The 26810-nt window shown below is 42.2% G+C and overlaps 2 protein-coding genes across 2 annotated transcripts in view; both read left to right on the top strand.

Annotated features, from left to right (window-relative positions):
* The window catches only part of Grin3a (glutamate ionotropic receptor NMDA type subunit 3A), a 174330-nt gene that overhangs the window by 125817 nt on the left and 21703 nt on the right, over positions 1–26810 (top strand). Inside the window, exon 6 of the mRNA XM_004656974.3 lies at positions 2771–2922. Coding sequence (XP_004657031.2) covers positions 2771–2922 — 152 coding nt within the window. The remainder of the gene's footprint in view (positions 1–2770; positions 2923–26810) is intronic.
* Ppp3r2 (protein phosphatase 3 regulatory subunit B, beta) lies at positions 26277–26789 on the top strand. The gene has a single exon (XM_012948415.1). It carries the CDS (start codon positions 26277–26279, stop codon positions 26787–26789), a length of 513 nt encoding a protein of 170 aa, XP_012803869.1.

Genomic DNA, 26810 nt, shown 5'->3' with positions numbered 1-26810 from the left:
CTCAATAAAATATTTGTTGGGGGGATGGATGGTTAAGTCAATGAGTTATTGAATATTATTTCACCTGTGCCTAATATGTGCCTGTTACATAAATACATACTGAATAAATGTTTGTGCAACTGAGCTGTCAATAGTATTCATGATGTTTTTAAGAAAATCTACAATATCCTTTAAAAATGTTACCCACTATGTAAAATGTTATTTAATGATAACAGTAGCAAAAGCTGCCCATCCAAATTCTTTTGGTATCAGTCCTGCCTTACAAACAAAACCTAGTAATCACAAAAGAGACTCAAGGTAACTCTTTACATGGAGTGTTCTGATCATGCTTTTGACATTGTCATCATTTCTTTCACCCCACATTGTTAAGAAACAAACAAAATTATCACAAAACAAACATACAGTTCTTTAAACTTCAGGAAGTGTTTGGTACTACTTAATTTGACTTTTTAGTTACTATATGCACATCCCAAGCCTCATGCTTTGATGAAAAGATTTGTATATCTACATTAAAAAAGAACAAAACAAATATGTGTAGAATTGAGTTGTAAGGTGGAATAATTATAGCTTGTATTTGTCTCTCTAAGTATCTTTGGATCCTTGACAGCCTTTTAGTCTTTATCTGTGAAAAGGGAACTAACTGCATTTTAATTTATCTTCCTCAGTCATCTTGAGGGCAATTTTTTTCCATGTTGACTGTGATATCCAGTAGCTAAAAACAAGATGTTGTTAATTAGCCTCTTCCACATGCCTCCTCAAAGAGATTAACGGTGCAGTAACAGTTTGGAAAGCAAGGGAAGCCATGTAGTATAGGAATTCAGTCTAAGCTAATTAATAAAACTCTGACAATTACACCCATCTTTGTTCTCTTTCCTTATTCCTTCCTCTGCTTCATAGCTGCAATCTTGGATCTTTAATTTAGCAGAGCTTTCATTTGATTTTGCATGTGCATGGTATGTGTGTTGTATGCATGTGTGCTTGTGTATGCAGGCATGCGGAAGCCAGAGGAGAATGTAGTATCCTTCCTCTGTTGCTCACCTGTATTTCCTTGACATGGAGTCTCTCTGTTTCTCAGGATGCATAACTATGGTTTTTGCAAGCCCCAGTGGTGCTCTGGTCTCTGCTCCCCACAGGACTGAGATGACAGACATGCATAGCCATACCCAACAGTTTACACTGGTCCTAGGGAATCAAACTCAGGTGTCTCAGGCCCTCTCAGGCCTTAATGCTTATAGCAAGTACTCCTATATTCTGAGCTATCTCCCCAGTTCTGAGAGAGAGAGTGTGTTTCTACTTATAGTTTCATCATATCTATATGTATTCCTAAGAATATATTATTTTATTTTGAATTTTTTATATATATAATAATGTGTTCATTCTGTGAGCATTTTTGGAGACTGATTTTGTCCACTTAGTACCATACTATTAAGAGTTATCCACATCATTACATCTACTTTTAATTCAAATGCTAAGGTTATATAATATTCCAATCATTTAAATATTCCCCAGCTTATTTATCCATGCCCCTGTCAAGAGCAACTGGGTTCTTTGAAGTTTTGCTGTTATTAACGGTGTCTCTCACAATGTTTTTATCTATACCTCCTGGTGTGTTTATGGGTGGCAGGGGTTCTTTGGAAATGTTCTCAGGGACAGAACTAGTGGTCTTGATGTAAATGTCCAGCTATACAAAAATAACATCCAATGTTTTCCACAGCAATTACACCAACTGCAAACACTATGCATGTGTTTTTACTGACCACCATCTTCTAAAGGAGATTGCCACTTTTTGTCAATTAAATTAGTTCTTATAAGTTCTTGCAGATGTTTTACTTTTCATAGTATGGTTTATATTCACATGTTATTGTGGTTTGCATAAGTAGTATCTCCCACAGGCTCATTTGTTAGGGGCTTGGTTGCCAGTGGATGGATTTTTAGGAAATGATTGGATCCTGAGGACCCTGACCTACTCAATGGATTCTCTCTTTATAGATTCATAATGTGATGGTGTTATAGGAAGGTGATGAAAAGTAGGAAGTGGGACCTAGTTGGAGGAAGCAGGTCACAGGTTGAGTGATATTCTTGGAGGCTGTTACTTGCCCTGGGATCCTCCTATATGCCTTTCTCTCTGTTCCCTGGTTGCCATGATGAACTGCTCTGCTATGATGACAGACTGAAACAATCAGCTAAAAATAAATAATCCCTCCTTCTGTTAATCTTCCCTGGAAACTTTACTAAACTCTTAGTTACTTCTCAATCTAGTTAATATGACCATCAAACATGGTCTTAAGGTATTATTAAGACTATAAATGTAAGAAAGCAAAATAGGGCCAAGCCTTAACAGAGACAAAAATTTCATGAGCCAAAGAATGTGATTAATCCAATATTGTGTCATTAAAACCCAGAGGAAAGATTCTGTGAGAAGGGGGTAGGAAACCCCAAACCTGGTTTTCCAGGTCTTTTGATCTCAAAGTTTACTTCTTTTTTTTTTTCTTCCAAGTTTACTTCTAAGAAACATCTTGAAGGGAAGGTCAGAAGATCTGATAATGTTCCATTGCACATCCCTAACCTCTTCAGATTCATTTTACCCTCTAAGGGATGTAGTTGGCCTAAAGGTAAACATATCTAAGAACATCTTTGAGTCCTTTTAAGGCAGTATAGTACATACTCATCATGCCCTTATTACTAGATTCCATAACACTATCACACAAGTATGGTGGCAGTTTCTCAGTAGCAATATGAAAAACTGATGTGAGACTATATTTTCTCCTAGGATACGGCATTGGTCTCCCTCCAAACTCTCCACTGACCTCCAATATATCCGAGCTCATCAGCCAATACAAGTCACACGGGTTTATGGATGTGCTGCATGACAAATGGTACAAGATGGTTCCCTGCGGCAAGAGAAGTTTTGCTGTCACTGAGGTATGGAAAGATGGCTGCCAGTATTGATACCTGGTGTAGCATCATCCTGAAGAACATGCTGTTCCTTGTGCCTCCAGATCAGTGATTCCAACTACTCCATTTATCAGGATACTCCATGATACTTGGATTGCCTGAATTTGTTTGAAAAGTGCCCATTCCTATAAATTTTTTTTGTGAAACATATTTTTCTTAGATTAAATGTGATATCTTGGGCTGGGGAGACAGTTCACTTGGTAAAGTGCTTGAATCATAAGCATGAGGACCTGAATTTGATACCTAGTTCCCACATAAATAATAATGGATGTGGTGGTGCATGCCTGTAATCACAACACTGCACAAGTGCAGACAGTTGGATTCCTGGAGCTTGCTGGCCATCCAGTCTAGCCTAGTCAGTGAGCTCCAAGCCAATGGGAAACCCTGTCTCAAAAAGAGGTGAATGGCATACCTGATAATACTAGAGAACGATGTTGTCCTTGGCCTCTACATACACATGTCCACGCACCCATATCCATACATACACCTAAAAACATATGAACACACATGCATGCACACCATGCACACACACATGCAAAACAAACACAAAAGTCGAATTTTGTACTTTCTCTAAACCATGTTGAGAAACTCTTAAGTATAGAAGAATATATAACTCATTGCAGTAATATATGGGACTAACATGAACAGTATTCACCTTAATCATTAATTGCCTGGCCATGATGTAATTTTCATAACATGCCTTAAAATCTAATCAAAGCATTGTTAACTGCCCAGTGGTGACATTCCAATGGTAAAACTTTTGTGGGGTTAAAAACTACATATACTTGAGCTAGAGGGATGGCTAAGGACCCTGGTTTGAGGCTCGATTCCCCAGGACCCACGTTAGCCAGATGCAGAAGGGGGCACATGCGTCTGGAGTTCATTTGCAGTGGATACAGGCACTGGCGCATCCATCCTCTCTCTTTCTATCTGCCTTTTTCTCTCTGTCTGTTACTTTCAAATAAATGAAAAATAAACAAAAAATTTTTTAAAACTACATGTACTTTATCCACCAATTACTACATTTTAGAATAATTACTTTAAAACTGAAAACAGTCAGTTCGTTTTTATATTTGGGAAACTAATGGCCAGAGATAGCATTGATTTGCTAAAGGAATGCAGTAGTCAACTACCATGTCTTTGCAATGTAGTTAGAAAGAATTCTACAAAACAAAGCACAATTTAGGTGAGTAAAAGAGGAGACTGAAAAATCTAACTAGAGATACTGGTTCAAGGATTTTAAAAGAGGAGCCAAATATACAAATACAAGGTCATCCTGACATTTTGAAAATTCCCCAATCCCACATTTAAAGCCAACAATAGTTCCAAATATTCTTGGTTTTGGCAAGAACTCCCAAATTTGTATTTCAACCCAGACCTTTCTCAGTTCCAGAGCACATCTCCCCCTTCCTATTTGACATCTCCTCTTGAATATCCTGCAGGCATCTCAAATCTCACTTGTCAGAAGCCAAAGCCTTGATCTTCCCCTTAGCTCCACTTTTCCTCCTGGGCTTTGCATCTTGGCAGTAGAACTTACGTGCTCATGGTTAATCATTCAAGAGACAGGCACAGATCTTTAATGCCACTCATGTCCACCTTTCCCATCCATCAACAAGCTATGCCCTCTTTCAGATGGGTCTCAAGTAGGCCCATTTATTGTCATCCCTCTGTCACCCTTACATGCTGTCATCCTTACATGGACCACCACAAAAGTCTAACTGACCTGTTTTCCTCCGACTGTTCTCACATGCTAGCTCACTCTTCTGCTGCAAATTTGCAGTGGGCAGTCATGGCCATTGAGACAAAATCTAAAATGCTGGTCTAGTCCACAGTGTTCTCTGGGACCTATCCCTGCCCATTTCTCAGTCACCTCTTATGCCATTTTCTTTCTGGTTCATTAAAACAATACTAAAATGAGCATCTATTGTTCGAGGCAGGGTCTCACTCTAGCCCAGGCTGACCTGGAACTTCTCTATAGTTCCAGGATAGCCTCAAACTCACACTGCTCCTGTTACCTCTGCCTCCTGAAAGCTGGGATTAAATGCATGCACCACCACACCTGGCCAGTGGGTATTTTAGAAGGAAGATATACCAGTGGCTTCTCTGCCTAGAAGTCCATAAGCATGCTATTGCCTCCATATCATAAAATACTCTTTCCTGACATTTGCTTAGCCAATGCCTTCAGATTATAAAATCCAAGCTATGGGAATGGGGATATAGTTCAGTGATAGAACACTTGCCTAGAATGTGCACAGACTTAGGTTTGATCCCAGCACTCTGAAACACAAAACAACAAGAACAACAACAAAAGGCAACAAGGGAATAAAATCCCACCTAAAAACCTTTCTTCAAATACTGATAGATGCTGGCCAGTGTAACTCATTTCTCCCCACATGGTCTTGTATGTCTCATTTTCCCACAGCACTTGGTCATATTATAAATTTTACTATTTCATACACACATATAATTGAATTATTCTTTTTAATGTATGTATTATTCATTAGATGGTAAGAGCTCTAGAAGCAAAAACTTTGTTTACTATTACATTTTCAAAGCTTCCAAATATAAAAAAAGTTGAATAAAGAAACTGAACAACATACCTGAGTGAAAGTCAGGGAGAAGGGATAATGGTGTAAACTACCAGGAATGCTACTGGTACTTACTGGATTCAACAGTGTCCCCAAATTCATGTCTAACAGGAGCTTGAGAAGGTGACTATACTCGAAAATAGTCTTTGAAAAAGTAATTAATAAGGAGGCCATATTGGATGTGGGTGATTTAAATCCAGCCCCAGTGTCCATGTAAGGCCATGTAGGGAGACTCACAGGGAAGGTCATTTGGCAACAGAGGCAGAGACTTCAGTGTGTAGCTAAGAAATGCTATAGATTGCCAGCAAGAAGCTAGGAAAGAAGTATGAGACCGACCGATTCTCCTGAAATGCCTCCAGACAGCAACCCCACTGACACCTACATCTTAGATTTTTGCATCCTAAATGGTGAAAGAATAAATTTCTATCTTAAGCTGTCCAGTGTGTGTTCATTTTTATAGCATCCCTGAAACACTAATACATGCACATGAATCAAATATCAATAGATATATAGATAGATAGATAGATAGATAGATAGATAGATAGATAGATAGATGATAGATAGATAGATAGATAGATAGATAGATAGATAGATAGATAGACAGACAGAGAGATGGTAGGGAAGAGACAAGAGAGATGAGTAATTCCAACCAGAACCTGCGGCAAGCTTGTCAAACCCTTAATCATTAAGTTCATCTATAATCTTCCTGGGATCTGAGACAACCAAAAGGAATGTAAATGGATTGAAGCCATACAGGCTGATGCACAACTAGAAACCCAGACTGGGACTGGGAAGTTTGAGGCAGGGGGATTACACATTAGAGACCAGACTAGGCTATATAGCAAGACCCTGCATCAGAAAAGAAAATAAATTAGAAAGTCTTTTAGAAAGAGAGATAGAAGTTCATCTGTCTTTAACTAAAATTTCGAAAAGTTACATTGGGGCTAGAGAGATGACTTAGTGGTTAAGGTGCTTGCCTGAGAAGCCTACAGACCCAGGTTCAATTCCCCAGAACTCATGTAAGCCAGATGGGCAGGTGGCACATGGATCTGGAGTTTGTTCCAGTGGTTGAAGGCCCTGGCACCTCCCCCCCCACACACACACACATACTCCTTTTTCTCTCTTTCTCGCTCATAGATAAACAAAAACAAAATATTTTGTAAGTTACACTGAATATCAGAATTAGAAATGTGTGCAGGAAAAAAAATATATTTCTCCTCCAGCTATTTATATTGATGGCATTTTTATCTCTATTTGGAAATATTAATGTGGCTTTTCCTAAGATAAATAAGTCTGAGCTTATACCAGTCAGCTGTGCTAATTCAGCCAAGGAAGTAAACAAATCAATTACTTAAACTGTGCAAAATAACAATCACTGGAGTTTTCTACTTGTCCTGACCATAGTTGATACAAACCAAAATGCAAACCAAACTCTCCAAGTGATTGACAGCAAGGCAGTGACAAAAGGAGCCTCCTAGCCATGTCCCCCAGCCAACATTCCTGAATGATTGTCACCTCCTCATCACATGCACACAGCCAGCTATTAGCATTTCAGAGGGTCATCAGACAAAGATGGCAGCCAGAGGATCACCTGACCACCAAGCTGAGCCTCTTAGATCCTAGCTCCACCTGAACACAGAGCTAACACATTTTTGGAGAACCATTAACACGAGTGCTCACAAAACCCTATGACAAGTTCGTTCCAGTGTGAAAATGCCTATCTTACAAAGCATGATAAATCTGGCGCCACACATTCCTAGACTGGAATGCCAGCTCTACTGGTGGGAAGCTGAGTACCTAACTACTCCTAACTTTGAGTTTCCTCCTTTGTGAAAGGGAAACATGAAACCTAGCTTACTTTTTTTCCCTGAAAGTAAAATATCATTTGTGGTAATAGCTTGTAAGAAACCTGGCACAATAAGTAGTAAATAATAGAAATAGTAATTTTCCCTCTCCTTCTATACAGACGAAACCTGGGTCATAGTAAGGAAACATTCCCAGAAGCCCTTGATTAAATTTCTTTATGTTTTGGTGTCTGAAAATCTGTTATCTGACTGAGTCTTCACCAATCACTGCTGAGAGGATGGCATCAACATGATTGACTAGGCCAATCAGAATTCACTTTCTAGGACTGAAAAACTTTGCATAGGGAAGTGTGAAGACCTAAACAAACGCACGTTTTCCTTCAGAAAGAAATCAGAGAATGAATGTTGAGCAAATAATCAGCATCCCCTTTGGCACCCACTCTGTACGCTGGGGAAAATTACTTCTCTCATCCTGCCTATCTCCAGACAGCTGTACAATGAGATATTTGAATTTATTCATTTGCAAGGGTCCTGCCATAGCAATGCTAGCTTCCTTTAACGCCATCCTTAGATATAAATATTGAGATTCTGTATGGTACAGCATAATGGCTCAAAGCATTGTCATTGAGGATGTGTCTAGATTTGAGTCCCAGCACGAACCATTGTGCTACAGGAATTGTTACTTGACCATCTGATCCTCATTGTCTGTATACTGTATCTGAAGAAGTAATCCTGTCTAGAACTAAGGGGAAAATTAAATCAATTGATGCTAGTAAAAGATTGAGCGTATACTCAAATATAATAGCCTCAAAGTTACTTTTGTTTCTAAAGATTATGAGTTCTTACCATAAATGTTCTTGGGCTATGTAGATAATCAGAATTTCAAACAAAACCAGAGTAATAATATATGGAAAAATAAGCCTTAAACTATTCATATGCAGCACATACAAAATGCAAAAAAAAAAATCAACGAAGATTTTTTTAATAAGGCAAATTTGGAAAGTACTTTATTATAGGTGCTGTTCTCAGACTGAGTTGTGGTTGTTAAGACAGCATGAACTTACTTTCCAGGTCAGTTGAATTTGGAAGGGGAAAGTAAGTAGGAACAAGGACAGTGGAAGAAATATATGCCATTAATTAGAACTTCAGAGGCAGAAGTAAAAGTTCTGGTAACATCTATGTACTTAGGGATAGGAGGACAACACCCAGTATCAAGAAATGTTGTATACGCATGTAATGCTATTCTTTCTCCAGGGTTGTAGTTTGCGCCATGATGTATCCTCACAGTAACGAACTGTTCACCTGTGTATATTTAAGTAACAAAGTATATTTATCCCTGGGGCCCTGGCTCACATATTTGGCTGGAACAAAACCTCGGTGTCATCCTCACACAACCTGCAGACAGGATTTCCCTTGATCTGCATACAAAGTTATCACCTATTTGTTGTTGTGTTTTGCTTCCCAGGAAGTTCAGAAGAAATCATGCCTATTAGCACTTGCCTTCTCTTTGCCTCAGATGTCCTGCACTGCTATTCTGGGTTAATTCAAAGAAGCAAGGGCTGCCTGTGAAATCAAACAGGCCATATTTGAAGCCTAGTCTTAACCACCAACTGATCTTAGGAAAGCCACTTCAGCCAGCCCAACTTCCCCATGTCTCAGCGTGTAAGAAGGAAGATGACAGTACAATGAACATGGCCCTTTCTTTGCCCCTTCTCCATCCAGAAAGATGGGCACAGGACACAAAGCCATGGAAGTAGGCATGTTCTGGACTACACTTTCCCAACAGGTTCTCCTGACCTTTGAGGAGTTTATTTCTGGCCTTGCATTCCATTTCTGCAGAGACAGTCCCAGCCTTTGTCTGTTCCCACAGAGCAATTAATTACCTTCTTTCAAAATGAAAAATATCTTTGTATGGCTAATGAATTATATGGTCACCAGGTACTAAATCATAAAATATGTGGGTTTTTTTCCTCCATTTCTGGCAGTTGGACATTCATACTCGGTCTCATATGAGAACTTTGACCTATTCACCTTTTATATCTTCACATCCCGAGAGCTGTCCAGCTACAGTCTCTCTGGAGTATAAATTCATTTTTTAAAAAATTCAAGGATTTATCTGCTCCTCAGAGTCACCCAGGAAATTGAAGGTCCAGTTCTGCAGACCAGGCTCTGACAATTTTCAAAGAGGAATTTTAAATTGACTTCATATGTTTCCCCATAGTCCTCACGGCCCAACTGTGTCTGCCACAGTGGACTCATTGTCGATCAATTCCACTGGGGAAGACATATGGCAGAGTGTAAATTCCCTTCATCTTTCTTTGAGTCAGCAGAAAAATACAATTTTTTCAAGTCTCTGAGTGGATTTAAGAGCTCCAGGGCAATAGTGCTTTGAAATCTGTGTTTTGCAAACCAAAGAAGGAAGGCAGCAGATCACAGCTCAGCAAGCTCCCTAAATTCTTCAAGATATTATTAAGATAGATGACAAGGCCTCTTTTTGCAATTCTCCTTTAAGTAATGTGTTGGATAATTGTAGCTTTTAACTAAAAGACACTAGTCAAGAAGGAAGAGGAGACAGTGATTTAGGCAGGGAACAGATAGCATGCTCAGTGACAGCAGAGTTTTAAGAAAGTCATTTGCAGATATATGATTTAAGGAAGTCAACCTGTCTCCCAGGTTGAGTAAAATGCCATTGCCTTACTCAGGCTACAGAGAGGGGTGGAGAATGGAGAGAGCTATTCTCAGAAGCCAGACAAGCGTAGAAGGGTGATTTCTATGAAGCTGACCATTTGGCTGGGGGCATTTGATATAGCTCAGTGGAGGAGCACTTGCTTAGCATGCACACAGTCCTGGGTTTAATCCCTAGTGCCACAAAGCAGAAGTAGGGGGAGGGGGAAGAGAAGAGGGAGGGGAGCATATGTTTAGGGCTCAGCAATCCCCTTTACCTCAATGAAAGTGCTAGGGACCAACTACTCTGTCTCCTACCCTCAAACCTTCTACCACTGCCTTAGGCGAAGGAGCTTATCTACATCCCTAGAAGTCACTTCCTAGGGCACGAGGCAGGATGAAGAAAGGATCCAGAAGGGAAAGGAATGCCCAGTATATCCTCCTATGGCAGAGAAAGGAAGAGAGGGATGAGACTAGCTTCAAGAAAGTTTCCACAGCCTGGCCAGCTGAGAATGGCTACCTCCAGCACCTTCAGACAGAGCTCTGCCCAGTCTGGAGAGAGAGAGACTATACCCCAGCCAGGAAGGAGAAAACTACAACCCAGTTCACTGGGGTGACCTATGTCTTGGCAGTCAGATCACCCTGCTGTTTCTTCAATTACTCTGAGAAGGTAGCCCTAAATACTTGAGAAAAGTATTTAACCTGTCCAGAGCTTCCAGTTAATGTGTCCCTAGTTAATTGCTATAAGGCTGTCACTGAATTCTGAGAACAGAAGTTACTAAGCAAGAGACACAGCACTATTGTAGCTAAAGAAGTTCTGTCTTAGGTTGGAGAAAAAAAGAAATATATTTTGAAACAATACAAAAGTATCTCATTAAACTGCTCAATGTTCCCATTATCAAGGACAGCATACAACAGGAATCTGCCCTTCCCTCAATTTACTCCATCCTTAATCTCATCCATTTGTTACCCCAGCTCTATCCTAGTTTACCTCTGTTCCTGATCCTTCTTGTCCTTGCTTCCCAAAGAATCCTTGAACATAATCCCTAGGGGATAGGTCTTCAAGACAGAGATGTCTTGAGAGCTGTGAGGCTCATTACGAAGCCATTTTAACAACTGACGCTTAAATGGCTTGTTATTTAAGAACACCGTAGAGATGCAAAGGTAAAAATAACCATGGCATCAAAATAACCACATCAAAAAGGCACATTAAGATGTCACAAACACAAGTTACTTAACCTCTCTAAGTTCCTCCCTTTCCAAAATGAGGTGCTACTTCATGTGTCTGGTTTAGAATACAGAGGAGGAAGTTTGAGCCAGTGTTTTCACGTGGTAGGCACAGGCCGTGGAATGCTGCTGCTGTATGCGTCTGGATTCAGCCATGAACTGATTGTGCGGCCTTTGTACACTAGTTAATTTCTCTTCTGAGCTGTTTAAACTGATTTCTTTTTCTAAAATAACATGGTCAGCAAAGAAGGCAATGAGGGAAGCAGGGAGGCTCATCCCTTTAATCCCAGGTCTCAGGAGGCTAAGGTAGGAGGATCAGCATGAGTTTGAGGCCAGCCTGGGCTACAGAGTGAGTTTCAGGTCAGTCTAGGATAGACTGAGATCCTACCTCAAGGAAAAAGGAAAGAAGAAGAAGAACTCATGACCTCTCAGGAGGTTTGTTAGAGTTCTGACTTAATTAGCTGAAGATACGGGTCCAGGAACACAGAAGGAGGAATGAGCTGTCTGGCCTCTTTATCCATGACCATTGCCCTTGACTGATTCCCAAATGCCAACAAAACGTCCACCTGTTCATGTTAACGCTTGCTTTCTCTTAATACTTGTTCACTGAGAAAAATACAGTTTTCTCATAGCAGATCCATTCTTCCCTCTCTTAATTTTGGGGAATGGAGAGGGAAAGTTTGATGATTTACATGTAAGTCACATAAAGTAGCTTCCACGCCAGTTTTCTGTACAGTTGAATGTGTGTATGTGTTCTTGTGTATATGCATGTTAATATGTGTGCAAGTTCCCATGTGTCTCTATGTGCATGAGTGTGTGTGTAGAAGACAAAGGACAACGTTGGGTGTTATCTTCAGGAACCCTGTCCACTTCTTTCTGAAATAGTCTCTCAGCCTACAGCTCCCCAATCAGGCTAGACTGGTGGCCAGCAAGCTCCAGGGATTCTCCTGTCTCCACCTACCAGCATTAGCATTCTAGGCACACAGCCACTCCCCACATTTTGCATGGGGACTGGGGCTCTCACTTGCAATCTCATGCAGGTGAGCCAAGTACTTTACCCACTGAGCTACCTCCCTAGCTCTGGGAAGTTTTTAATACACATTAACAACCCAAAGGCAATGGTTAGGGCAGTGGGAGAGGGTTGGGCTTTAATGCAGCCTTTTTTGCTCTTGTCAACTAGGTGACATCTCACCACCCTCCTTCCCCTCTCATCTCCACCCCTTCCCTTTTCAATTTAAAATGCCACTCACTGTCTGCTTTCCAACATGATCAAAGTTGTGGTGAGGCAAGGAGAGTAAATGAACTCGTGTATGTCAGGAGTCACCTTGACAGCTGAGTGCTTCTCTTGGAATAGCCTAAGTAATTAAACTTAATATTTAAGCCAAGCCAAAGGAAGTTATCCAGGTAATACTTTCTGGAAATTAAATACTGTTCTTTGATGATGAGATGTAGATTTGGACATGAAGAAAGGGAAGATAATGTTAGAAATGTCTCACCTTCCTCTAGTAGCTACCAGAAAAAAATATCAGGCATTCATTTATCCATCCATCCACCCATCCACTTATCTACCAACAAACATGTCCTGAACTCCTGTGTGCCAGGTTCCATGGGTGTAGACTGGGCAAGGATGAACACAGAGCTCACAGGCAGGGAGAGGCAGACTTGTGAACACACTTCCTTTCCATACTGCCATGGGAACAAAAGAAGAGATAAGCAAGAACAGTGACACCAACAAGGCAATGACTGGTGGAAGAGGAAGAAGGAACCAGAGCTGGCTTCCTGGAGGAGGTAACGTCTAGCAGGAAAACAACCATTCACTATATGAGCAAGACATTGAAGCATGACCTTATTACGCAATGTAATTTATCCCCACTTCCAAATACTATACCCAAGTGTGCATACCCCAGAGATTCTAAAATTGCAGGCACACTTGCTATGTAGACACAACTATACTGACAAGTGAATTATAGGCCTTTAACTTTTCCTGTATTCTGCCTTGTCACCTCCCTATTACCCCTCCAAGGGCAGTTACATTTTTCCTAGGCTATGTATAGAACACAGTCTGGAATAACAAAAAAATTCAGCACTGAGAACATACCAGGGCAGACTCCCAGCTCACCACTGTCTATGAAAGTCAAGCAGTTTCTAAAATTTCAGAAATCCCCCCTCAAGACCAAGGATAATATCAGAGCCTGCTTCAAAGTGTAAAATCTAGTTGATGGAATCAAGTAAATACCTGTCTTCATCAAGGTTCCTCCTAATTCCCTGTGTATAGAACTATGCCCAAGCTATGTGTGGTGGTACAAGCCAAAAATCTCAGCAATCAAAGTGAGTCAGAAGTATCATGAGTTTAAGCTAGTGTGGGGATATACCTGTGTTGCAGTCAGGATCGCATTGCTGGCAGAAATCACCCTACCAAGAGCAGATTATGGGGGATAATGTTTCTTTTAGCTTACAGACTCAAGGGGAAGCTCCAAGATGGCAGGGAAAATGACAACATGAGCAGAGGGTGGACATCATCCCCTTTCCAACAGTAGGTGGACAACAGCAATGGGACAGTGTGCCAAACACTGGCATGGGGAAACTGGCTATGACACCCATAATCCCGCCCCCTACAATACACTCCTTCCAGGAGGCTTTAATTTCCGATTGCCATCAGCTGGGGACATTAACACTCAGAATATCTAAGTTTATTGGGGACACCTGAATCAAACTATTACAACCTGTCTCCAAAAAAATAAATAAAACAAAACTATGCAAGGAATAAAATATTTGGTGAATAATTAAGAAATAATGTTAAAAAAATTAAGTTGCCTTAACCTACCTCTTGGGCCTATCCAAAAAGAAGTGGAAACATCTTGTCACTAACATCTTATAATGACAATGTTAACTTTCCTTTATTTCTGATATATACAGAACTGAAGGCTTTCACATGGAAGGACTTTAGAAATGCATGACTCTGGACTACTTTGCAAAGTCCTGAGTGAACTAATTTTTGTAGTATTTTTGTTTTTTCTTTCTTCCAACTCAGCATCTACACTTAGGTCAGAAAACAGAAAGATTCAGACAAGCCATTCAGTGACACCCAGAACACATCTTGAAAGAAATGTCGTTAGCTATGGTCAATAAACATGGCCAGTGGGATTTCAATGTCTCACTGCTGCTCTGGTAGGCCAGGGACATGCAGTGTTTGTCTTGCTTTCCCCTCACACCCTAACAGTGCAGAATCGGGCTTGTCTGCGGCTCTCTGGTTATAGTAAGCAGTTGTTTGATTTCTGGTTCAAGGAAAGGTAATCCACCCTTCACCCTTGCAATGAGCAAGTAAAAAGCTCTCATGGAATAAGGGTCTCCTCTTTTACATTCTAGAGAGGCTTGAGCATAAATTACACCCTACCACATACTGTTAATAGTCCTGCTTTTCTAGTTAAATTCATTGAGCTCATGAATATTTATGAAATGCTATTTACTATGCAACTGAAAGGTCTTAACAGTCCTCAAACCAATGAGGACTGTTGTGAGGACAGCCTTCCTTGCACATTTTTACATTTTTCACACACTGAAGTCTGTGGGCATCTCATGAAACCAGACGCTTCCCTCATTTGCTTCCTGTAATCCTTGCTCCAGGCTCTGGAGTGAGGCTTGAAGAAAACAAAGTATGGACGTGGGGAAAGACTGCCATCTAGTGGCTCTGAAATGATATGTCGCAGAATATCAGAAAACCCGCAATGTTTGCTCCTTACAAGTGGCATGAACCACATCTTGTATTGAGAAAAATAGCACAGCTTGTTCTCCAAGGGTTCTGAGAATACTTTCCTCCCCGGGTAAGCAGCGGGAGTCCGTGGGGCTTGAAGGCCCGTTAGATGAGGACACAGCGTCATGGAAAGGCCCTATATGTTAACATGGGTGGCTTCCTGTAACATCAAAGCCCAGAATATCACCCAAGGAGGCTGAGGCATTACCATTTGCACCCTCGCATTTGCTTCTCCTACAGATCCTTGGAGAAAATTAGACTTCAGCCTAGTGGTATGGATGAACTGTGTTCTCCCAAAATGTTATTGAATTATTGAGGTCCTGATATCTCAGAATATGGTCAGATATGTACATATGCAATTGGTTGATATGCAGTCATATTGTAGTATGGAAGGCTGCAAATAAAGTATGATTGGTGTTCTTATAAGAACACACTACTGTGTGAAATGGAGACCCTGCAATAATTCCATGTGGTTGGGCTGGGGACATGGCTTCGTGGTTAAGGCATTTGCCTGCAAAGCCAAAGGACCCAGGTTCGATTCCCCAGGATGCATGTAAAGCAGATTCACAAGGTGGCGCATGCATCTGGAGTTTGTTTGCAGTGGCTGGAGACCCTGGCATGCCACCATTCTCCTCTCTCTCTCTCTCTCTCTCTCTCTCTCTCTCTCTCTCTCTCTCTCTCTCAAATAAATAAGCACAATATTAAAAAAATAAAATAAAAGAGTGCCATGTGGTGATGAAGGTAGACAATGGTTTTATGGAGCTGCAAGCCAACTGTGCTAATCAGATTTCCATCACTGGAATAGTATACCTGGAATGATCTTGTAAAAGAAAAGGTTTATTTAGGCTCATGGTTTTGGAGGTTTTAGTCCATTCTAGCTTAGTCCTATTTGTTCTGGGGTCTCCAGTGAGCAGGGACTTAATGGAGAAAACATGTCAGAATGCTTGGAAGAAAAAAGAGAGAAAGAGAGAGGGGGGATGGAGAGATTGCTTAGTGGTTAAGGCACTTACCTGTGAAGCCTACGGGCCCAAGTTTGATTCCCCAGTACTCATGTAAGCCAGATGCACAAGGTGGGGCATGCAGCTGGAGTTCATTTGATACTAGAGACCCTGGCACACCCATTCTCCCACTTCTTCCCTGTGGTGGTTTGATTCAGGTATCCCCATAAACTTGGGTCTTATGAATGCTGGTCCCCCCCCCCAGCTGATAGCACTTGGAAATCAAAGCCTCCTGGAGGGGCTCATGGGTGTTATAGCCAGCTTCCCCTTGCTAGTGTTTGGCACACTCTCCTGTTTCTGTTGTTCACCTTATGTGGGCCAGGGGGTGAAGTCCAACCTCTGCTCATGCCATCGTGTTCTCCTGCCATGATGGAGCTTCCACCTGAGCCTATAAATCAAAATAAACCACTTTTTCCCCACAATCTGCTCTTGGTTGGGTGATTTCTGCCAACAATGAGAACCTGACTGCAACAGGAAAGTTGGTACTGAGGAGTGGCATTGCTGCTAGACACCTGATTGTATGGCTTTGGCCTTTTAGAGCTGATTTTGAAGAGGACTGTGAAAGGATTTGAAACTTTGGCATAAGAGACACCTTGCAGTACTGTAAGTACAGCTTGATTGACTATTCTGGTCTGAGTTGTAAGACCGGAATGCAGTAAGAACTATGGACTGTGAGGTTTGGCTTATGAGGGTGAGAAAAAGCTTTGCTTGAACTGGGCTAGCAGCTTGTGTGAAAAACTTCCTGTTATGCCATGTCCTGAGAAGTTGTGCAGGGTTGCCTTACACAGAAATGAACTGATGTGAGCAGAGGGACAGGAGAAAAAAATTAAAAGAAAAAATCTTTGGGCCTAAATGTCTGCCTGTTCACCTCCAAATTGTTTGAGAGATAACAACTTTTGAGATTGGGCCAGCTGATCTGCACTGGGGCAACAGGAAGAATGTAGACTCTTTTGAAGGGGCCTAAGTACTCAAGGAATGTCCTGTTCTTCAAAGTCTGCTTTGTTTCCCCCCTCCCATCCCCACCCCCGCTTAACAAATTGGCACCCTACCTGGTATTGTGAAGTGTAAGAAATACAGGAAAGAGAGGGTCCTTGAGCTAGCAAAATGCTCTTGTGTTTTTGAAATGGACATGAGCAGTATGAAGCAGGTTTGCTGGATGCCTGCATGGAGATCCAATGGAGCCATGAGGATGGACTGTGGGTTGCAATGGAGACCCAGTGGAGATGCTGGGACCACAAGATGGCTGCCAAGGAGAGCTGCCAGCTCTGGATGAAGTTTTCCAGGACTGTAAGTAGACTAGCTGGAGGGGCAGAATTAGAACTCCACAGACTTGTTGTTGGTTAGAATTGTCAGACTTGAGACTTGTCACTGGCTGGAGTTGCTGGACTTGAAGCTACAGAGTTTAATGTTTGCCCTGACTGTTTTAAACTTTGTATCAGTTGAATATTTCTTTGCTATGCCCAATGCCATCTTTTTCAGTGTGAATGTTTATTCTGTGCCATTCTGGGTGTTTGGGTTTTTGGAGTTTTTTTGTATTATGGCTCAGTTAAAAGATCTTGGACTATGGGGATGTATGAACATCATTGTAATTGATAAAAACTATGAGGACTTTCAAAGTTGTACTGAATACATTTACATCATAGATGGATATCAGTTTATGGGGACCAGGGGTGGAATGTGGTGGTTTGATTCAGGTGTCCCCCATAAACTTAGGTATTCTGAATGCTGGTCTCCCCAGCTGATAGCAATTGGACATTAAAGCCTCCTGGAGGGAGTGTATTGTTGGGGATGGGCTTATGGGTGTTATAGTCAGCTTCCCCTTGCTAGTGTTTGGCACACTCTCCTATTCCTGTTGTCCACCTTATATGGGCCAGGGGATGATGTCCACCCTCTGCTCATGCCATCATGAGGTTTCCCCTCGAGTCTGTAAGCAAAAATAAACTTATTTTTCCCATAATCTGCTCTTGGTTGGGTGATTTCTACCAGCAATGAGAACCTGACTGCAACACTCCCTCTCTTTTTCTTTCTCTCTCTCAACTAAATAAATTAAATTAAAATAAGAGAAAAAGGGGCTGGAGAGATGGCTTAGCAGTTAAGCGCTTGCCTGTGAAGCCTAAGGACCCCGGTTCGAGGCTCGGTTCCCCAGGTCCCACGTTAGCCAGATGCACAAGGGGGCGCACGCGTCTGGAGTTCGTTTGCAGAGGCTGGAAGCCCTGACGCACCCATTCTCTCTCTCTCCCTCTATCTGTCTTTCTCTCTGTGTCTGTTGCTCTCAAATAAATTAAAAAAATAATAATAATAAGAGAAAAAGAGAAGGGTCTGTAGGCCCAGGTTCCACCTCTTAAAGTCTCTGTCATCTGTCACTAGTGTTGGTGTGAACTAAACCTTTAGTGTGGATCTTGGATGGGGGGAGTCAAGACCCTCAATATATGAAATAACTGCACCAAGAAGGCCAAACATCTGGGAGAGGCAGAGGAGAATTGCCTTGAGGGCTTCTGGGGAGCACAGCCCTGCCAACTCTTTGAGTTTAGACTTCCAGGCTCCAGACGGAAAGGCAATAACTCTGCTAACTTATCCCATTTGCAATGCTTTGTGCCAACAGCCCTGGCCACCTGACTCACCTAGCCTTTTACCACTGTGCCTCCATCGGCCGAGCTCAGGCCTTCATTTTCCAGACAGCAAGTGGATTCCCTGCCATTCCTCGCTGCTCTCCACCTGCTCACGGCTAATCCTTCCTTCACAATGCCAGACTAATCTTTCCAGAACTAATTCCAGTTAGAACCTGTACTTTCTATGCCAAATAAAAATAAATATCATTGACCAACATTCAACAGACTCCTTCATCTGCTTTCTTGTAGCATACCTTCTATAGCACACCTTCTAAGAACTTGCTCACGTCGTTCAGCCGCATGAAAATACGTGGCTGAGATCCACTTTCCCAATTCTGCATTATGGTACTTGCCCACCTTGTCTTTATCAGAATCAAATATTTCTTGCAAAAGAAAAAAAAAAATCTTCCTGTATCTATTCCCAGCACAAAGTAAGTAAGAAATCATGCAAATAATATGGTGATTAATGGAAAATAAGCAATTAATGAGAGGGGAGAGAGAAGAGGATAATTGGGGGAAATAAGGTCCAAAGACATTATAAACATGAAAATATAAAAATGGAAAAATAATTTTTCTAAAACGTCATTTCTCAATTCCTTTGCTCTTTGCCCCTCCCCCTCTGATGACATATTTCATCTTCTGTCTTCTCTTAGAACTGATTATAACTCTCTTACACTTTAATTCTCTCAGGAGCCCGTAAGCTTCCTGAGCAGAGACCATCTCTGAACACCCTCAAAGCTTATTTACATGTTGAGATATGATTTGGGCTAAGCAGTGCTCTGTAAAAAAATTTTAAGGTAAAAAATAACTGCATAAATGTTGCTCTTGCGTCAGGGTCTGGGCATGGTCGTGCCACCCATTGTCCCCTTCATCTTGTACCAGTGCTTGCCCTTGGCCTCCTGGCTCTCCTGCCTCCCACTCTCTCCTATATCCTATAGTTCCCTCCCACTTGTTTTGCTTTTCTTGTACCAGTGCCTTTGCAATGGGGTTTCTTTTGTGTGGAACACTCATCTCAGAAAATATAATTAACTTCCTGTTCCCCTTGAGCTTTCAGCTCAGGAATGCTCAATAAAGGTTTATTAGTGAGGGAACTCTCCTGGCACCAGGTACCTTTCATCTGTAATACTCAATGGAGACACTCCTTTATATCTCCAAAAATGATAATTAGCTTAATGTCCATTCTTCCCTACAGAGCTCCAAGCTTCATGAGCTAGGAACAGCAGAAAATGTACCCACTTTAAGCAACTGTTGCAGTCTTCTCACCAAGTAGATCAATAAATATTGGTTAAGAAAATAAATGAATAGTTGAATATATCTTTGTATATATGTATGCAAACAATCTGAATTTTTTTTAAGCAAATCAAAAAGTAGGCAAAAATAGTCACTTCTACAATTTCTGTTCTTGTTCTGTGCTGGGCATAGAGCCTGGTTCATTGTGACCTATCTTATGCAATCCTAGAAATGAGACTACGAGTTAACAATCATTGTCCTTGTTTTAAAAATTAACTAAAAGTTTTCCAGGTCAGCCTGGGCTAGAGTGAGACCCTACCTCAAAAAACCAAAAAAAAAAAAAAAAATTAACTAAAAGTGATAATTGTGACTGAGATCATAGAGTTGTTAAATAACAAAACTTTAATTTAAAACTACATACTTCAAAACTCATATTAAAAATTATCCCAGAATAACAAAAGAAAGCCAGAAGTATTATTTCTAATCCTTCTAATCTTTTATGATAAACATAAAAGACTGACTAAATAACATTATACCCTTAAAGCCATGCTGCTTATTAAAGTAGATATTCAGTGACAGAATTCTGCTTATCCAAGGGCTATTCCTTATTCACCACAGTAACCCCATTAACTGGCAGAGGACCTGAAATATAAGGCATGCTCAACATATATTTGCTGAATGATTTATAATTTGAAGCAAAATTCTTCATATCCAATGAAAATAAAAGGCATATTACCAGCAGCAGACTTCTGCTTTGGAGAAGCAAATAATGAAGTCAAAGAGAGAATAGCGGAACCTATTTAAAATATATATACTAAGCACCTACTAGGTGGCAGTGCTATTTTAGATGTGTTTCAAATGCTTTCATCTTACAGATTTTCTTCTACATACCTGCAATAACATTATGACACCATTCTACCAACTCTGCTTTGCAGATAGAAACTTCATGCACAGCAACAGTTTAAGCTGAAGCTCCGCAGGCTGCACTGTGGCTAACACCAGTATAGCTAGATGTTACATGTGGTTCAGGACAGAAGCACAGAAAGGCAAGAGCTTCTGAGTGGAGGTCAGAACTTCCTGGAAAGCACCTAGAGTGTGCCTTTGCTCAGGAACCCACCCTCCTTACTGCCTTGGAGGAGGAAGCTTAGCATCTCTCCTATTTCTGTTTTCTTTTCCAATGTGAGTTACTTTTGCATGTGAACATCTCATAGCTCTTAATCTGAAAATCCTTAAGGAAATAGAAATGAGAGTAAAAGCCTTATTGAAATAGAAGTGACCTCAGGTTTCTGGTTCTTTCCAAGTCAATTCATTGACACTTTTAATTTACTATGGTCCACAGCACTCCGCAGTGATAAACAGAGTGACAAATAATGATTCCCATAGACATGACTAAGAAGAATGGCTGGAGAAAACAGAAACAATGGCTTGAGACCCATTACAACGCTGAACAACCAAGTTTATAAAATGTAGAGCAGTGGGGAATTCAACTGCACACTGTTGCATTCTCTGTAGCGCAGGAATGCGATCACTCTTCTTGCACACGAGAAGCGTTTTATGATGTGACATCATGCTCCTGGTAGAGTCTGCCCAGTCACTAAATTAGTTAACTTTCATGGCAAGATTTCTCCTCTTATAGAACATTTGTGCGTACACTGCCTCATCTGTGCATTACAATAAAAATTAGTAGTGGAAACAGCAAGCACAATGATTACCACCTTTTTACAGATGCGGACCCTGAAGATGGCAAGGAGATGACTTCCTTTCCTAAGAACTCATAGCTACAAAGGAGTAGACGTGAAACTGGAACCAGAGATGTTTCATTCCTGTGCCCTGGTAGCACCCCTCCTAATACCACACTCACACAGAGAAGTACAGCTCACTGGTGGCTCCTTACCCAGGAGACAGGCAGGAGGAATCTCTCAAGGTACCTGGTACCTGAGGGTCTCAAGCCCTACAAGAAGCCTGCAGTCAGTTCTCAAAGACTTCTGACCGAGGGCCAAGTAAAGTGTGGAAAGCTCTTGCCATACAAGCACAAGGACCAGAGTTCAGAGCCCCAAAACCCATGTAAAATATGCCAGGCATGTTGGTATATGCCTATTAATTCCCGGTATTGGGGAGATACAGACAAGTAGATCCTTAGGGTTTACTGTCAATCCAAATTACTGATCTCTAGATTCAGTGAGAAACTCCGTCTCAAAGAAAACAAGGTGAAGCATGATTGAGGAAGACACCTCAGTCTGATATTGTCATCTGGGCTCCACGTGCACATGTGTGCAATTGCCTGTGCACTGTCACACACATACCTGCACATGTGAACATACATACACATAAATATACATACCAAAAGAGACTCCTGATGTGGAAGAGCCAAATTTAATGAAGTTTATAAAGGTCAGTAACAGTTGCTAAATGCAACAGCAGTCTGCAACCAGTGTCCAGAATAGTCTCCATATTCAAAGTTGGCTTTTTTACTTTTCTTTGAGGTAAGGTCTCACTTTTAGTCCAGCCTGACCTGGAACTCACTCTGTAACTCCAGCTCCAGGCTAACTTCAAACTCAGCAATCCTCCTACCTCTGCCTCCCAAGTGCTGGGATTAAAGGTACATGCCACCATACCTGGCCAGAGCTAGCTTTTAATTAAGTATATTAATAGTTTTTATACTTATTTATTGTGTATGTGTGTGTTTGTATACCAGGGTTATTGCTACTGCAAATTAATGCCCATTTCAGCCTTTGTGGCTAGGGAATTGAACCCAGGACAGCAGACTTTTCAAATAAGCCCTTTAATCACTAAGCCATACTCCCAGCCTCATAACATAATATTTTAACAAAACATAGCACTGTTAGTCTGTCCTGCCTGGCAGAGTCATTGAAAAGGGTCAGGCCTGGGCTTCTGACCACTTTCTGATTGGTTGAAGAGCCAGTCACAGAGCGCTCCCAGGTGACATGGACTGTTTTGGGGCATGGTCACTGTCTGGAGTCACCATCTGCTCTGTGCAGGACCTTCAGAGCCAAGCTGAGAACACCAAGTCTGATCTATCATATGTTTTACCATGTCCCTGAACAGTTTGCTGGTTCAGAGTAAAATATCTGCCAACTCCTCCTCCCTGGCTAAAAAATAGTATGTAGGCCATGGTTAAAGGGTTCTCCCTCTTCAGGGCCCAAATCTTCCACTACCCTTCTACTAGCAGGCCTTCATACCATCTACCCCTTAGTGCCCTGCACCAAGGGTAAGCTACACACCCCTGCTAAAATGCAGAAGAGGGCTTAGGTAGGAGGAGCAGGGCCACCTTAGCAGGTCATTTCTGAGAGGCATCCTCATTCCAGACACTCCCTCCCCATGCTGTTCCTTATCCTTCCCTCTGTGCCCCGGCCACCAGCTCTGTGCCTTCACTAAAACTTTCTCATATGTTTTGATAACAGGTTACAGGAACAGAGAATGCAACAGGGCAGGATGTCTATGGGGATAGGCTCCTGGCTGGTATCCCTGAGTGAACCTGGCCTGTGATTTTCTAGTATGGTTTGTCCATTGGTGTGAATTTGTCAGCTGTGGGTCCAGTCTTGTTGGTGATTCGGTGCTTTCTGGATTTCCTGGCAAAAATTTGTGATCCCCTGGTATTTATGCCCCATTTGCTCCCTATTTTTACCCCAGGTCTGTAATCTAAAACCATACACCCAGTAAAGTCTGAACATCGAACTTGTTCAACATTTCTTAGGGCTCTTTTCTGAGGAGTGCTTGTTAGATCAACACACGTACACTTACATGCCAAGTACTCTTGTTTTTAGAGTCACCACCTGTAGTGAGGCAGAATAATAAAATCAGTCAGAATAACAATGAGAACTGTCATATTGATGATCTCAGTTTTCATCCACAAAAACTATCCATAGAAAGTTTTATTAGTGTCATTTTTTTTCAGATGGGAAGACTGACCTCAAGTACCTTCAGGGCTGGGATGTCACCTCTAGAAGCCAACAATGTCTTTATACTCTAGAAAGGACATAAACTAGAATGTCCAGTGCACTAAGAGACCAGCCCAGGGCTGGAGAAGATGGCTTAGCAGTTAAGCTGTTTACCTGCAAAGCCAAAGGACCCTGGTTTGATTCCCCAGGACCCATGTAAACCAGATGCATAAGAAGGTGCATACATCTGGAGATAGTTTGCAGTGGCTGGAGACCGTAGTGCACCCATTTTCTCTCTCTCTCTCTCTCTCTCTCTCTCTCTCTCTCTCTCTCTCTCTCATCTCTTTATCTCAAATAAATAAATAATTTTTAAAAAGAGAGAGAGAGACCAACCTGCACTGATTTCAGACATCTATCCCTCTTTTGAGACAAGGTCACACTATGTGGGATTACAGGTGTGTACCACCATGTATAGCCAAGTGATTGATTTCTCTTACCCTTGCAAATTCAACAGGTTTGGGTAGACAACACCCTGTTCATTTCCTAGATAACTGGAAAACAAGCCAATAAGTAAGACAAAATGTTTCTAGTATGCTATCACAGCTGGAGGAAGAGATTTTAGTTAATACCCAAGATCAGGTTTAGAAAAAAAGCTGATGGATTTTCATCTCTTCACAGAAGAAAGTGAAAGAGGCCAAACCTAATGGCAAGGTGCCCAGCGACTCAGTAATGCCAGTGTCACCCAGTGACCCTCCAGGTGAACTAAACCGCAGTAACTGTTGCTTTTGAGACTGCTTTCGTCTACCTCCCTCTCTTTGATGTAGTGGCTTGAGGTTCCCCCAAGTCCCTTTGAACTAGACTGCTCTTGGACCACATGTATTTCTTATGTGTTTAGAGGAATAGAGGTGCTATCCTAAGGGAATGAAGGAGCCTGAAGATTAATCTTTGGCTAATAGAACAAATCTAGTGGAAGCAAAGGGGGAAGTGAAACAATCGACAGACCACTGCCACTCTCACCATGCCAGAGCAGTTTTGGGGTACACAGCAGCAGATCCCAGAATGCTCTGTGGGACAGCCAGCTGCAGGAACAGGGCAATATGAATCAAAGTAATGGAGCAACAGAGGCAAAACTTCTTTTGAGGAAATATTCTAAATGTTGCATATTTCTTGTTACTATCTGTAGGCAAGTCTTTTTTCTGAAATTGTATGGTTTCTTGCAGAGCCTCTCTGCCTTCCCAACCCCATGTCCTGAAGAATAGTCTAGAAGGATGTTGTGGTAGTTTGAATACATGGCTCTGAATATATTCAGTGCTTTATTAGTTTGTAGTTTGGATCTGCAGCCATCCCACTGAGGAGGTGTCTTGGGCAGATCTTAAGGTGTGGTGGTGAGTTTGAAATTCCAATCTAAAAATAAGCAAAGTGCCTAGCTCCACCTGGAGTTCCTGAAGTGTGCTGTGTGGCTTTTGGCTTTTGAACTGTGGCTTCTCTTTCTCTGCTTGGACCTGTGAAGGCAGGCCAGCTTCTTCTGCCATTGTGGAACTTCCCCTGGATCTGTGAGCTTCATAAATCCCTTCCTCCATAACTGTGCCTGGTCTGGAAGTTCATCTCAGCAAACCTGAAGCTGTCTGCTACAGATTATCAATGTGTCTTCTCCCAAATTAGAATTATGGCTAATATCTCTTTCACATTTCATTTCATTTAGCATTTTCACTAGGCCCACAAAGGAAGCATGATTCCTGGCCTGCCCATGTCTTGGTTATTTCACATGTCGGTTAAGGCCTCTGCTTTGTGTCACACTCTGCTGGGGACACAGCCATCAGTTATCCACGTGTGTCCCTGGATCTCACGTTGCGGGGAGGGGAAGGGGTGAGTGTGAATAAGAAGTCAAACTAGCCGGGAGTGGTGGCACATGCCTTTAATTCCAGCACTCAGGAGGCAGAGGTAGGAGGACTACCATGAGTTCAAGGCCACCCTGAGACTCCATAGTGAATTCCAGGTCAGCCTGGGCTAGAGTGAGACCCTACCTCCAAAAACAAAAAAAAAAAAAAACAAAGAAGAAGTTAAACTAAGCCGGGCAATGGCACACACCTTTAATCCCAGCACTGGGGAGGCAGAGGTAGGAGGATCACGTGAGTTCGAGGCCACCCTGAGACTACATAGTGAATTCCAGGACAGCCTGAGCCAGAGCGAGACCCTACCTCGATGATGATGATGATGATGATAATGATGATGATGATGATAATTATAGAAGAAGTTGTTAAACTAGTTTCCAGCAGAATAAGCATTATATAAGGGAAACCTGCGGGGTTGAAGGAGGGCACCCCAGCTCCACCTGTCTTTCTCTTGAGTAGCACCTTTTCCGAGCTCCTCTCTCCCTCCTGCCCCTTCCCCCTGCCTGTCCCTCCCCTCACCAACTGCCGCCGCCCGCCCGCCCGCTGCGCTCTCCAAGTTCTCCAGGGAGGTTGGTCTCGAGCCCCGCCGCGCCCTCGCCCGGGTCAACGGGCCTCATCTGCCCCGACCCGGGCCCTGAGAGTCCTAACAGCGTCCACCATGGGAAACGAGACCAGCTACCCGGCCCAAATATGCTCCCACTTCAATAACGATGAAATTAAAAGACTGGTCAGGAGCTTCAAGAAGTTGGACTTGGACAAATCGGGCACTCTGACCACGGAGGAGTTCATGACGCTGCCCAAGCTGCAGCAGAACCCGCTGGTGTTCCGAGTGATCGACATCTTCGACACGGATGGCAACGGGGAGGTGGACTTCCACGAGTTCATCGTGGGCGCCTCCCAGTTCAGCGTCAAGGGCGACGAGGAGCAGAAGCTGAGGTTCGCCTTCAGGATCTACGACATAGACAAGGACGGCTACATTTCCAACGGGGAGCTCTTCCAGGTGCTGAAGATGATGGTGGGAGACAACCTCAAAGACTGGCAGCTGCAGCAGCTGGTGGACAAAACCATCCTAGTCCTGGATAAGGATGGCGATGGGAAAATATCCTTCCAGGAGTTCAGTGATGTGGTCAGAAGCCTGGAGATCCACAAGAAGTTGGTCCTGACGATGTGAGCTCTCATCACCCATCAACTC

Source organism: Jaculus jaculus, chromosome 1 (assembly GCF_020740685.1).
Source record: "Jaculus jaculus isolate mJacJac1 chromosome 1, mJacJac1.mat.Y.cur, whole genome shotgun sequence".
NCBI lineage: Eukaryota > Metazoa > Chordata > Mammalia > Rodentia > Dipodidae > Jaculus > Jaculus jaculus.
The sequence above is the reverse complement of the archived record's forward strand: the minus strand, read 5'-3'. Positions and strand labels throughout refer to the sequence as shown.